Source organism: Hirundo rustica, chromosome 1 (assembly GCF_015227805.2).
Source record: "Hirundo rustica isolate bHirRus1 chromosome 1, bHirRus1.pri.v3, whole genome shotgun sequence".
In the NCBI taxonomy this organism is placed as follows: Eukaryota; Metazoa; Chordata; class Aves; order Passeriformes; family Hirundinidae; genus Hirundo; species Hirundo rustica.
Window position 1 is genome coordinate 42,174,457 of NC_053450.1, and position 11,230 is coordinate 42,185,686.

Consider the following 11,230-nt stretch of genomic DNA (forward strand, 5'->3'; position numbering starts at 1 on the left):
CGGGACGTAACGCGGTTTTGGGTAGCGAGGACTCGTTACGGCGCTGCGCGCATAAACAGGGCTCGTATTCATTGGGCCGGAATCGCATCTCAGTTCTGCTTGAGTAAATCTGAAATAGGTCAGCTGCAGCCAGTGGAGATACTACAGATGGTAATGACAGGGGAATTTGGCCCATTGTTAAAATATCTTCATGTAGAAACAATGTAGGAAAATTGAACTGTGACCAGGTTCCTTCATGATGGGCTAATGTGACTCTAAAATGACCCCTCTTAAGTCTGTGAAGCTACACAGGTGTGAAGGAGACTGCGCACAGAAGCCAGGACTGTTTGAACTGCTTGATCCAAAAGGAACCATTTTGCATCTATTAATAAATGCAAGTTTATATTTTAAGGAAAATTATTTTCACGTAGATATAACTAAAATATAGACGGGCTTAGATTTTAAGAGACACTCTTCAAAGGGCCTTGACTTATTGGAAAGTTCAGACTGAATCAGATGTTTGCTCTTCAATTGCCATCTCTTAAATATGCCTAACTCTGACAAAGTTACTGATTTTAGGAAAAAAAAATGTATTTACTTGTGAAAAACATTCAAAACTTGGAGATTTTTTTCTCTACTCACTTGGAGAAAATCTTCCAAAATGCATGGATTTATTGAACTTAGGGCCTAAAAGACTGAAGCTTGATGTGATTTCATAACAGTCCTTCATTAAATTTGCTGCCATTTCTGTTGATAGTATTTGGAAAGAAGATCAAAATGTGAAAGAAAAAGTATTCTTAGAATTTGTTTCAAAATTTATTAAGGCGTATATGTTGGGGTGATGGAAGGGAATACCTTTGCTTGATTGTTTTCCCTCTACTCTGTTAATTTTGGCGTTATTTCCCTCAGACATCCAATCTGAAGTACTTCTCAGTTTCTAGTGCTACTGAAGTTTTCCTGCTTCTGAAAAGTCACACCATGTCTTTACTTTCCAGGATATATCAGCTGGCACTAAGGGGGAAATATGAAAGCACAGGGTAACACTGAAGCTGAGTTGATATGTTCCACATTCAGCTGACTATTGAAAACCCGCCCTTCTTTTTCCCCTATTAACCATTTCACACTTTCCCTTGAAATGTAGGAGGCTTATGAATTACAAGAGCTATGCTGTAGGTGTGAGTTACTTGAGCTTCTACCTCTTCCAGGATGAAGTCGTCACCTGCATCAATAAACCTCCAGAGCTATTTTTGGTAAGCTCCGCTGGGCTCAGTGCCTCCTGGGGGCTCTTCCAAACCTCGCTGTGCTGCCTTCCATGGACTCTATGGCAGTCAAAATGAGTAAGAGCACTGCCTGAGAAATATGGGAGCAGCGATCCAACATAACCCATTTAATATTCTGAAACTATTTTTCTTGATTCTGCTGTGGTTTATCCAGATATTTAAATTTTTCTGATCCACACTCTTGCTAGTATTGATGTTTGGTAGGGACACTAGTACTGTAATGAGAAGAACTAAGCTATTGATGGCTCAGCTTGGGCTCTTCTTCCCTCTTTGATAATAAACATAATTCTGGCACCCTTCCATTTCCAGAAAACCAAGTAAATAAGTTACTGCCCTTCTCAGAAAGCCTGACAAGGAAAGGGATTTGATGGAGCTGCTAGAAATGTCAGAAACTCACAGTTTGTTATCTGTGCACAGGAACAAGTGGCCTGATGTTAAAAAAGGTGGGGGGGGGGGGAGAGGTGTGTGGGGGGAGAAGCCATTTCTGCTATAGGGCTGAAGCTCTGGTCCTAATCATTTAGTTGCTGCAAAGCACATGCCAAGGTTTCAGGCTTGGATCATTTCCTATGCACTTTGCAGAGTGGCAATTAGCAGCACAGTGGCATTAACAAGACAGCTTTAGGTGAGGTTTCAAAGTAAAAACATAAAGAATCCCTAAAAGACCAACTACTCGTAAAATGTGATAGGGGAGCTGTTGGCCTGATTTTTCAGAGGAGGGTGCAAGGCTTTGCCTGCAGGCAGCGTGACCATCAATCAGAGCCACCCACCACCTTCTACATGTCCCTGGCTCCTCCAAGGAGGGGAAACCTCCTGTCTTCTGCACTCGACCTTTGTGTTGCCTTTCCTGCATGGGGATGGATGCCACACATCTCCAAGTGCCCTCTCATCCACATTTGCAGTAAACACCCAGAACACCTGTTTGCTCTGACTCACCCACTCCTCATGCAGACTCTCCCTTTTTTTGACAGCAGACCTCACTCAGGTAGTATGTACTGCTAATATCCTTTCAGGACCATGTAATAACATGCCTTCTCTCCAATTCCTAACATCCTTCAATCAGCTCAGCCAGTGGGCTAACTGCTTACACTCCTGTGATTTATATAAGTGCAATTAATTTAAACTGCATCACTCCGGTGTTATGCTGGTGAAAATGCCCCGAGAGGGAGAACCTGACTGGTGAATCAGACCCTTTACTTTTAACAAACACACAAAAGAACAGATCCCGAGCCAGTGAAAATCTGCATGGCTCCATTCATTTCAACACACAGACTTAAACCAGCTCAAGGTCTGAATCACAGCTCATGTAACAGACTATTTAGATACAGACTAATGCCTCACATCCTGAAATGCTATGCTTTCCCAGAGCTGGCAGGGGACAAGGACTTGTCAGATGGAACAGAGATGAGAGGGAAGCAGGACTGCAAATGAAACCTTTTGAAAATGCTTTGTGGATTTCTTCATCTCTGTGGAGATGAGGAAAGTAATGGATTGTGCCTCTGCAAGTACTTTCTCTCTTTTGGAAAAACCGCCTCTGTTCCTTTTGCTCCAGCTGCAAAGCAAGTACCTGCAAAGTCCCTTTCTTTGCCACTTTCCCTTTCCTCCCACAGCCTGGATGTCTTCTCTGCCACTTGGAAATCCATATACCACCTTTCACTAACAGACACCAAAGTCAGATGCTGAACAGATGAATCTTTTTAATCAGTTCTTGAAAATGGCTAACATTCCCTGCACTTGTTTTGGTATTCCCCAAGATTAAGAAGTCAGGCAGCTTGACAAAGCACTTTGCTCTTGCATGTCTTAACAGACACATTGGGCTTTTTTTTTTTTTTTTTTTTTTTTTTTTTTTTTTTTTTTTTTTTTTTTTTTCTTCCCCCTTCACATCTATTCCAACACCTGCTGCAAAAACGGGCTGGGGTGGTCTCTGTCAAACACCCTCCACGCCTCCTCCCAAGAGGAGAGAGAGCTCCGGCGTCACAGCAGCACGGCATGCCGGTATGTGCCCAGGCAGGTGGAGGTAATACACAGCGAGGGGGGGAAGGGGTGGGGAGCGCAGACCAAGAGTCAATCAGAGTGTAATTTGTGTTAGAAATTTACCAGCGTTCAGCTGTCCATATTTCCAAAATGCAAATATTTTAAAATTAAAAAACCTATCTGTGGCTAAATATCTCCTCTAAATCAATCTAGATAACCAGAACACTCCGTGGCACATTTAAGAGGCTTTCATCTTAAATGAAATACATAACATAGATTATACCGCCATAGGAAATCAAGAGGTCCTGAAATATACTAATGGAGAAGGACATTTAAGAGACATTTAAATTACCCTGTCCATAATTTGGAGGAGGGGGGAGGGCTGCTTATCTATGCATCTTTTAACTGCTTTGGATAATTAGGAAAATTTCCTTGGCAGTGTCCTAAGAGGATAGGCAAAAGAGTGACATAACTACTCCCAAGGAAGGTAAGGTGGAGGTTTTGCATTCTGCAGATTTTTAAAGTAAAAGAGAAAGTATTCTTCAGATGAGCAGTCTGAAGCAGCATGCATATTATATAAATACTATCACCCTGCTCTGAAATATAATCCTCCCAAGGCTTCTCCCTCTCCTTGAATTCACTTGCAGTGTCTGTCTGGTCCTTCTGCCTGAAAGGGTGCAGGTTAGGGAGGCAGGCTGCTCGTTTCCAGCCTTTCCTAAACACAACTATTCAAAGACTGCTCCCGAATGGTGCAGGCACACATTCAGTTCAAAGCCTTCCATTAGGTCTTGTTATCTTGTAGTGTCGTGTGTGTGTGTGTTTACCCCTTCTGCTCTTAGTGAACAGTTTGTCCCATTGTAAGTCTCATATCAAACATCTGGAAACCAGACTCGTTTAAAAGAAAAACAAAAAGCAAAAGAAGAATAAAAAGAAGAATAAAAAGAAGAAAAGGAGGGGAAGAAAAAAAAGAAAAGGAGGGGAAGGGGGGAAAATGCAGGGGAAAAGAAAAAGGTGGGAGGAAGAAAAAGACGTTTCAGTGCCTATGACTTATCCAGGTCTCTGTCAGAAAGAAAAAAATAAAAATTATCTTCAGCTGAATCAATAAACTGACCTTTATTTTCAAGAATTTTGAGCAATACATTTTTGTGGACTGCAGTTCTACAGAGCCACTACAGAGCCACATCCCCCCACTTCGGAGCAGGGTAACGCGCTCTGCTGGAGCTCTTTCCCCCGTTCACAGCTGTCTCCAGGGGGAGGAGCTGAAACCTGAACCAAACCCTCCGAGTGGGATTGGATCCCTAAACCAGCAGCCCCAGACCCCTCCCAGAAAAACAGCCTCTTTGGAAAAGCGCTTGAGAACATCCCGAAGCGATTGGAGGAGCGGAAAACCCTTCCCCCCTGCACCTGACTCGTGGGTATTTACGGCACTTTTCAAGGCGCCTCGGCACTGCCACTGCACAAGCGGGAGTGGATGGGCTGCGCGGGGCCGGCAGCGCCGTAGGGACCAGGAGCGGGACCGATGCGCCCGCAGTGACACCGCGTGTGCCTGTGCTGCGCCCCCGGGACCGCGACACCCACCCGCAAGGACAGAGAGTCTGCGAGAAGCACAAACGCCGCGTCCAAAATGCCACGCTCCTTCCTGGTCAAGAAGCATTTCAACTCGTCCAAGAAGCCGAATTACAGCGAGCTGGACACTCATACAGGTAACAAAACGAAATCCTGGTGCCGCCGCGTCGCTTCTGAGGCTGCGGTCGTTGCGTGGCAGTGCTGAGGAGGGGTGGGATTGCTCTGCAGGCTGGAGGGGACGGGTTAGTTCATTGCTTGCTCTGTGTTCTCCTGCTTACAAGGAGAGAGTTTTGAGAAATCCGTCAGTGCTGGCCAGAATGAATCGTGAAAGTTTGCTCATCCACTTGAACGCGAGTTACGTAGAAAGGATTTGCAGTTTTCCTGTTCTGTATCTGTTGGTGGTGGAATTGAAACTTTTGTTCAAATCCTTCAGGAAGTTTCACTGCTTCATTGTGTCAGGCTGCTCAGATTTAGAAGCAGCATGACGCCTTGAAGAGACTCTTCAGCTGCAATTTGCCTGTTCAAGGACACTGTCTCTACCCATCAGAACATATGCATGAAACGGTATTTCCTGAATCCCCTTTACACTCAGATTACTCTACCGAGTGTTTCGCTTATGCAGCTGCAGCTTTTAATCCTCAAAGTGTTAATTTTGCTGGTTTTTGAAGTATGCTTTGGTTCTCTTACCTTAAAATGTTCTTCTTTCTGCAGTGATTATATCCCCATACCTGTACGAAAGCTATCCAGTCCCAATCATACCACAGCCAGAGATCCTGAGCTCAGTAGCTTACAATCCCATTACTGTGTGGACTACAACTGGGCTGCTACCGTCTCCATTACCCAGTGACCTCTCTCCGCTTTCTGGATACCCCTCATCTTTGGGAAGAGTCAGCCCACCTCCACCTTCTGACACCTCCTCCAAAGATCACAGCGGTTCAGAAAGCCCCATTAGCGACGAAGAAGAGAGAATCCAGTCGAAGCTTTCTGACCCTCATGCAATCGAAGCTGAAAAGTTCCAGTGCAGTTTGTGCAACAAGACCTATTCGACTTTCTCTGGGTTGGCCAAGCACAAGCAGCTGCACTGTGATGCCCAGTCTAGGAAATCGTTCAGCTGCAAGTACTGTGACAAGGAGTATGTCAGCCTGGGAGCGCTTAAGATGCACATCAGGACCCACACGCTACCTTGTGTCTGCAAGATCTGCGGCAAGGCTTTCTCTAGACCCTGGCTACTTCAAGGACACATTAGAACTCACACTGGTAAGAGCAGGCGTTACATTTGCAGTTTCTTGTTGCTAAATCATCCGGATGCCTTTTTTGTTATTTTTCTCCTCAGGTGGAAAAAGCAGCAGCGTTTCTTAACTAACCTTGAAATGCATCCGCAGAATTTCAAATGAATCGTTAAAAGGCTAAATTGTCCCTCTTGCAGGGGAAGGGGGAAGGTGTGGGGGGTGGGTTTAGCATGGTCTCATAACTGCAGGCCAGGTACTGGAATAAATCAGCATTTCTTCCTTGATAATTTTAGGATGGTTTAAGCCCACTTCCACTAGCTGAAGCTTTTGCATCAAGTATTTTATGTTGACTTTTGGGCTTTGGAAATGGCTAATTTTGAGAAGGTTCCAGCTGACTCTGAAATCAGGCAGCAAGTAACAGGCAATGCATGAGGGGCTGCTTTCTGACTCCTTAAGCAGCTGGCAAGTTTTGCATGTGCTACCTCAAGTCCTTAAGAACTAGAAACCCATCATCAGCAAAGTGGTTGAGTTTTTTTCTATTGAGGCAAAAATGGGTTTTGAGTCTAACACTGGGTACAGTGTAATGTCTGTACAGCTGTTTGCTGCTTTTCAGGAAAAGCCCTTGTTCCCCAGTAATTCACACAGCACTAAGCATAAAATGTTCTCTGAAAATATTTGAAAATGTTGGAAGGAGCCCAGTCTAAAAGTACTGCATGCACCTGTAGATGCAGAAGGTGTCAGCAGCTTGTTTTCAGAGACTGCACTTCACAACATATTCTCAATAGACTGGGGTAGTGCAAAAGAGCCAGCAGTGCTGAAAGCTGCTGTATCTGTGGCCTGATTAACTTTTTTTTTTTTTTCTTATAAAAAGTAATTTCTGTTTGTTCTTTTTTGTCTTAGGATAAAAGCAGGTTTTACCTGTCCCAATCATTTTTTCTTTTTTTTTTTTTTTTTTTTCTTTTTAAGATTTATCCTATTTTCTCTTGATGTTTCCTTTGTAGGAGAGAAGCCATTTTCCTGTCCTCACTGCAACAGAGCTTTTGCAGACAGATCCAATCTGAGGGCTCATCTGCAGACCCACTCAGATGTGAAGAAATACCAGTGCAAAAATTGCTCCAAAACTTTCTCCAGAATGTCTCTTCTGCACAAACATGAGGAATCTGGCTGCTGTGTAGCACACTGAGTCATGCAGTCAATGTTTACCTGGACTTGATGCATTTCTCCACTTCTGTTCCAAATGATAAGTGGAAATCCAAAGGCGTTTTCTTGTCTACTTTTCAGCCAAAAGAAAACAAAAGCAAAAAACAAAAGCAAACCAACAAAACACCACCAAACAAGCAAACAAATAAACTAGTGGAAGAATTTAGAATGTCAGTAGAAATGAGCTTTAAGTAGTTTCTGTTCTGCCATACATTTGCATTCTTAAGTGTGAATTCTGAAATAGGGGGAAAGACGCCATGCGTGACATTTCAAGTAGACCTAAAGGAAGAAGCATTATCAGCTTTCTTTATAGATGAAGCCAAATGTAGGTCGTCTTTTCTTGCTTAGAAAAGGCTTCAAAGTTAACAATACATTCCTGCCAAGCCATTTCAACCAAAGAAACAGTATTTTAAGTGGGAATTTTAAAGGAAATACTACCCAAGTGAATTTTGCTAGACACCATTTATCTCAGGTGCCTTAAAAAGTATTCCAAGTTTACCTTAGTAAATGTTTAATATTCTTCATTGCTGTTTTTTTTATTATTATTTTATTAGAAGCCAAGGCCTTTATTAATGACCTGAAATGCTTTAAAACTGCATAACTAAAAGAGGGAAAAAAGTGAAGAGAATGTACGAAAAAATTAAAAGCCACAAATTAACTGCATGTGCCTTAAAAATAAATAAATAAAGAGATAATACTGTAGCTTCAAACATTCCTGGTGCATGCTTGACCATCCTTTAATATGGAATAGTTCCTCTAAACTTCATTTTTGTTTTTAAAAAACGGGAATAAGTGCAAGAGAGGGGATCCACGGGAGTTTTACAATTTTTTTTTTTTTTAATGCACAAAGGAAATGCAATATTTTCAGCATTACCCCTCCAAGTGCCTTTTTTATTGATGATTTTGTAAAGTATGTGGACATAATGTAAATATTTTTATTTTTATATGATTGAATGTGTTATGTATGAAAGCAAATTGTTGCCCATAGCAGCGTCTATAGATAACTTGAAGAAAGTGTGAAGTGAAATTGATGTTGTTTTCTAGCCACTTTTTTACAATAAACATTTTTAAGTAAGATTTCTGTTGTTTGGTCTAATTAAACAGCTGTGTGCACGCTTTGGAACATAGAAAAATATGAAGGTCTCTTCATGACCAAATGAAGATAAAAGTGAATTTCAGATGTGAAGACTTACTCCACAAGTTCTAAGCATTAGAAAGGCATATATACATTGCATTTTAAAAGACTTTACACCTTACAGTGCATTTTCTAATTCGTGTTTTAAAACACTTGCTTTTCTCCTACTTTTAACACTATGACAACATGGTGAAATATATTTTATCAAAAAGAGTTAAGAGTAATGCATTTCTCTTGCATTTTAACAGATGAAAGGATGCTATTAGAGAGGCCTTATAGTACTTTCCCTGAGACTTTCGCATCAGGAAACATGGGCCTGATCCAAAACTCATTAAAGTCAGTGGAGCCTTACAGGAGTTCAGCGATGTTTGCATGATGCTCTTTTAAAGTAGTAGTCAAGTCACAGTACAATATACTTTATATGGCAATTTCAAGATGATTAAAGGTATTTTATTAAAATGTATTATAGATCAGAACTGCCAAGTGAATGCATTACAACTGTATATCAGCTAATATATCACAGGAAATAAATTATTCTGTAATAAAAAGTAGAAATCTTTTTTCTTCGGGTGATTTGACTAAGCACTCCAAGACCTGAACTACATGAAAGTATTACAACTTCAACAAATCATGTCTCATCATTACTGACTGGTGTGAAACAACACCATTTTCAACTTTTAGCAAAGTGCAAAGCTAGAGAACAGACAAGCACCAGCTGGCATCCAGTCTGAAAACCCCTACATCCACACTAGGGCACCAACCGGAACAAGTGATAGCAAAAATAAAATTCCAACACTTCCAAGAACATTACTGATGTGTAAACACAAGGTGAACATTTATTGGAAAAGAGTATGTTTCAGCAAAATAGTCCAATAGGTCATACATGCCTTCTGTCTCCCGCAGCCCAGTTCTGGAGGACGGCTTCAGCAGGACTGCACTGGAATAATGCAGGCAATAGGCAGAAGTCTTGCACCTTTTCTCCACAGAAATTACGATACTGAAATACAAAGCTCAAATGAAGCTTTCATATTCTCCAAACATTATAGCAAGGATTCCCTAGGAGCTGCTAGATTTTTGATTTTTTTTTTTTTTTTTTTTTTTCTTCAGGAAATAGCTGAAGAGTTCAAGAAAGATAGGCTTAGTGGGAATTTGTGAGGTAACATTTCAAAATGAACACATGAAGGCATCAAATATCCTTGAAAAGTTTCATGTGGTTTCTCTATTGATTTGCACTTCCATGTCATTCTCTTTGAAGTTTGTAGGCTCCAGCAGCTCTTTGTGCAGCTCCTTCTTCCCATAGCAAAGTTTACTGGGGTATGAGTAAAGCTCTGGCAGTCAACAGCTATTTGTACTGTTCTAGGTTTGCTCTCCTGTGCTGTGCCACAAAGATGTTTCCATTGTTTGAATTCACACTTTAAACTCTCTACACCCATAGTAAATTAAATAGTATAAGAGCTTGACTTCTTGAGTGGAAATGCTACTGCTGTCCTCAAGGGAAATCAGATGAAAACTTCATCAAAATACAGTATGCTAAACCAAACACAAGTGGAACTGGTCTGATTTGGAGATGACAATTAAGATATGCTACTTTGCATGCCTGTAACACCTGTACTCATAAAATACAAAGATGGGAAAGGCTAGAAGCTCTTTTGGCTCATCTTTGTAATTGAAACAGAGCACCCTATCACAGATCCCAGCTCTCTGTCCAGTTGCAGCATAAACTTCCCAAGCAGCTAAATTTCTCTGCTTTTCCTGTGTGACTGCTTTCTATTCCCTGTCAAGACTTTCTCTAAAACATATCCCATTAATTGTTTTACCTCATTACCTTAGAAATGCCCTTCTGCACCTGCACAAGCTATTTATCAATGTAAATTTTATTCTGTTCTGAGCTGCTTGTTGATGACTCCTATGACTTTCTCAACACACAATGGAGAAAATCCCTCCAAGGTCAATCTGCCCATTGAATCTCTTTGTCCATTGCAACATTTTTCACAAGGCATCTCTTATTCTACATCCAAATAATCTTTTAAACTTTTAAAATCTTTCTTAGGAAAGCGTGGTTCATGTACTCTGAATGTCTTCATTGCTTCTTTTCTGAAATCTGTCACATTTTAACTTTTTTTTTCTTTACAGAATGTGGTCCGGGTCCTTGCTTTAGGATGTTCTGTCAACCTACTTTCAATGTTCCTTTCAGTGTTCCGAGAAGAGCGGAACCACCTCAGCACTTGTGAAGTTACAAGTTAAATATGTGAATTTCTCAAGGCTGAAGGCAATAATTGATTCACTTTGGTTTCCGCGTCTTTCTTCTCTTGCTTCTGTGCGGGCATGCTTTTCACTTCAGAGGCTGCAGAATGGAGGGAGGTGCGCATGAAATGAAGACAGAACAAAGTACACTCTTGGACTCAAAGCACTGCAATTATCCTACCATGTAATGCAGAGTTAGGAGAAGCATGTTATACACTCACCAAAGGGTTAAAAGAAGTGCCTCTCAGATTAAGGCACCATGAAATTTTCTTCTGTATTTTGCTCGATTATTTGGATTATTATAGTTCCTGTTGTCATTAAGAAAACTCAGGGCCTATTACTCTAAGCCCCATAAAATCATAAAAATGAAACACCGTAAAGATCCCATAATTTGAATTAAAAAGAAAACAATGGGAAACCTGGTAATTTAATTCTGATGTCTTGTGCTACAGTTCATTTCCCCTGCCACAAAATAAATCAATGTTTAATTTGAAAACATATTTTTATTCTTGAATAAGACATTTTCAGTTGCAAGTATTATTGCTTTAGAAATAATGGGTTTACTAGTCGTCCCAAGTGTTTGGTTTTGTCTCTTTGAAGTAAGTGTTCTAAAAGTAAAATCTGGA

General features: G+C 41.1%; 1 protein-coding gene across 1 annotated transcript; it reads left to right on the forward strand.

Moving 5' to 3' along the window:
- Window positions 1-4,603: 4,603 nt before the first annotated feature.
- On the forward strand, window positions 4,604-8,915 carry SNAI2 (snail family transcriptional repressor 2). Its single transcript, XM_040085777.2, has 3 exons — window positions 4,604-4,933; window positions 5,508-6,053; window positions 7,027-8,915. The coding sequence occupies exons 1-3, from the start codon at window positions 4,855-4,857 to the stop codon at window positions 7,206-7,208; spliced, it is 807 nt and encodes a 268-aa protein (XP_039941711.1). The 5' UTR covers window positions 4,604-4,854; the 3' UTR covers window positions 7,209-8,915.
- Window positions 8,916-11,230: the final 2,315 nt, after the last annotated feature.

Excerpts from the sequence above, each read along its gene's own strand:
- SNAI2 (XM_040085777.2), top strand. The coding sequence starts at position 4,855 with ATGCCACGCTCCTTCCTGGTCAAGAAGCATTTCAACTCGTCCAAGAAG. Across the intron at positions 4,934-5,507 it reads CGAGCTGGACACTCATACAG|TGATTATATCCCCATACCTG; the intron begins GTAACAAAACGA and ends TTCTTTCTGCAG. Across the intron at positions 6,054-7,026 it reads ACACATTAGAACTCACACTG|GAGAGAAGCCATTTTCCTGT; the intron begins GTAAGAGCAGGC and ends TTTCCTTTGTAG.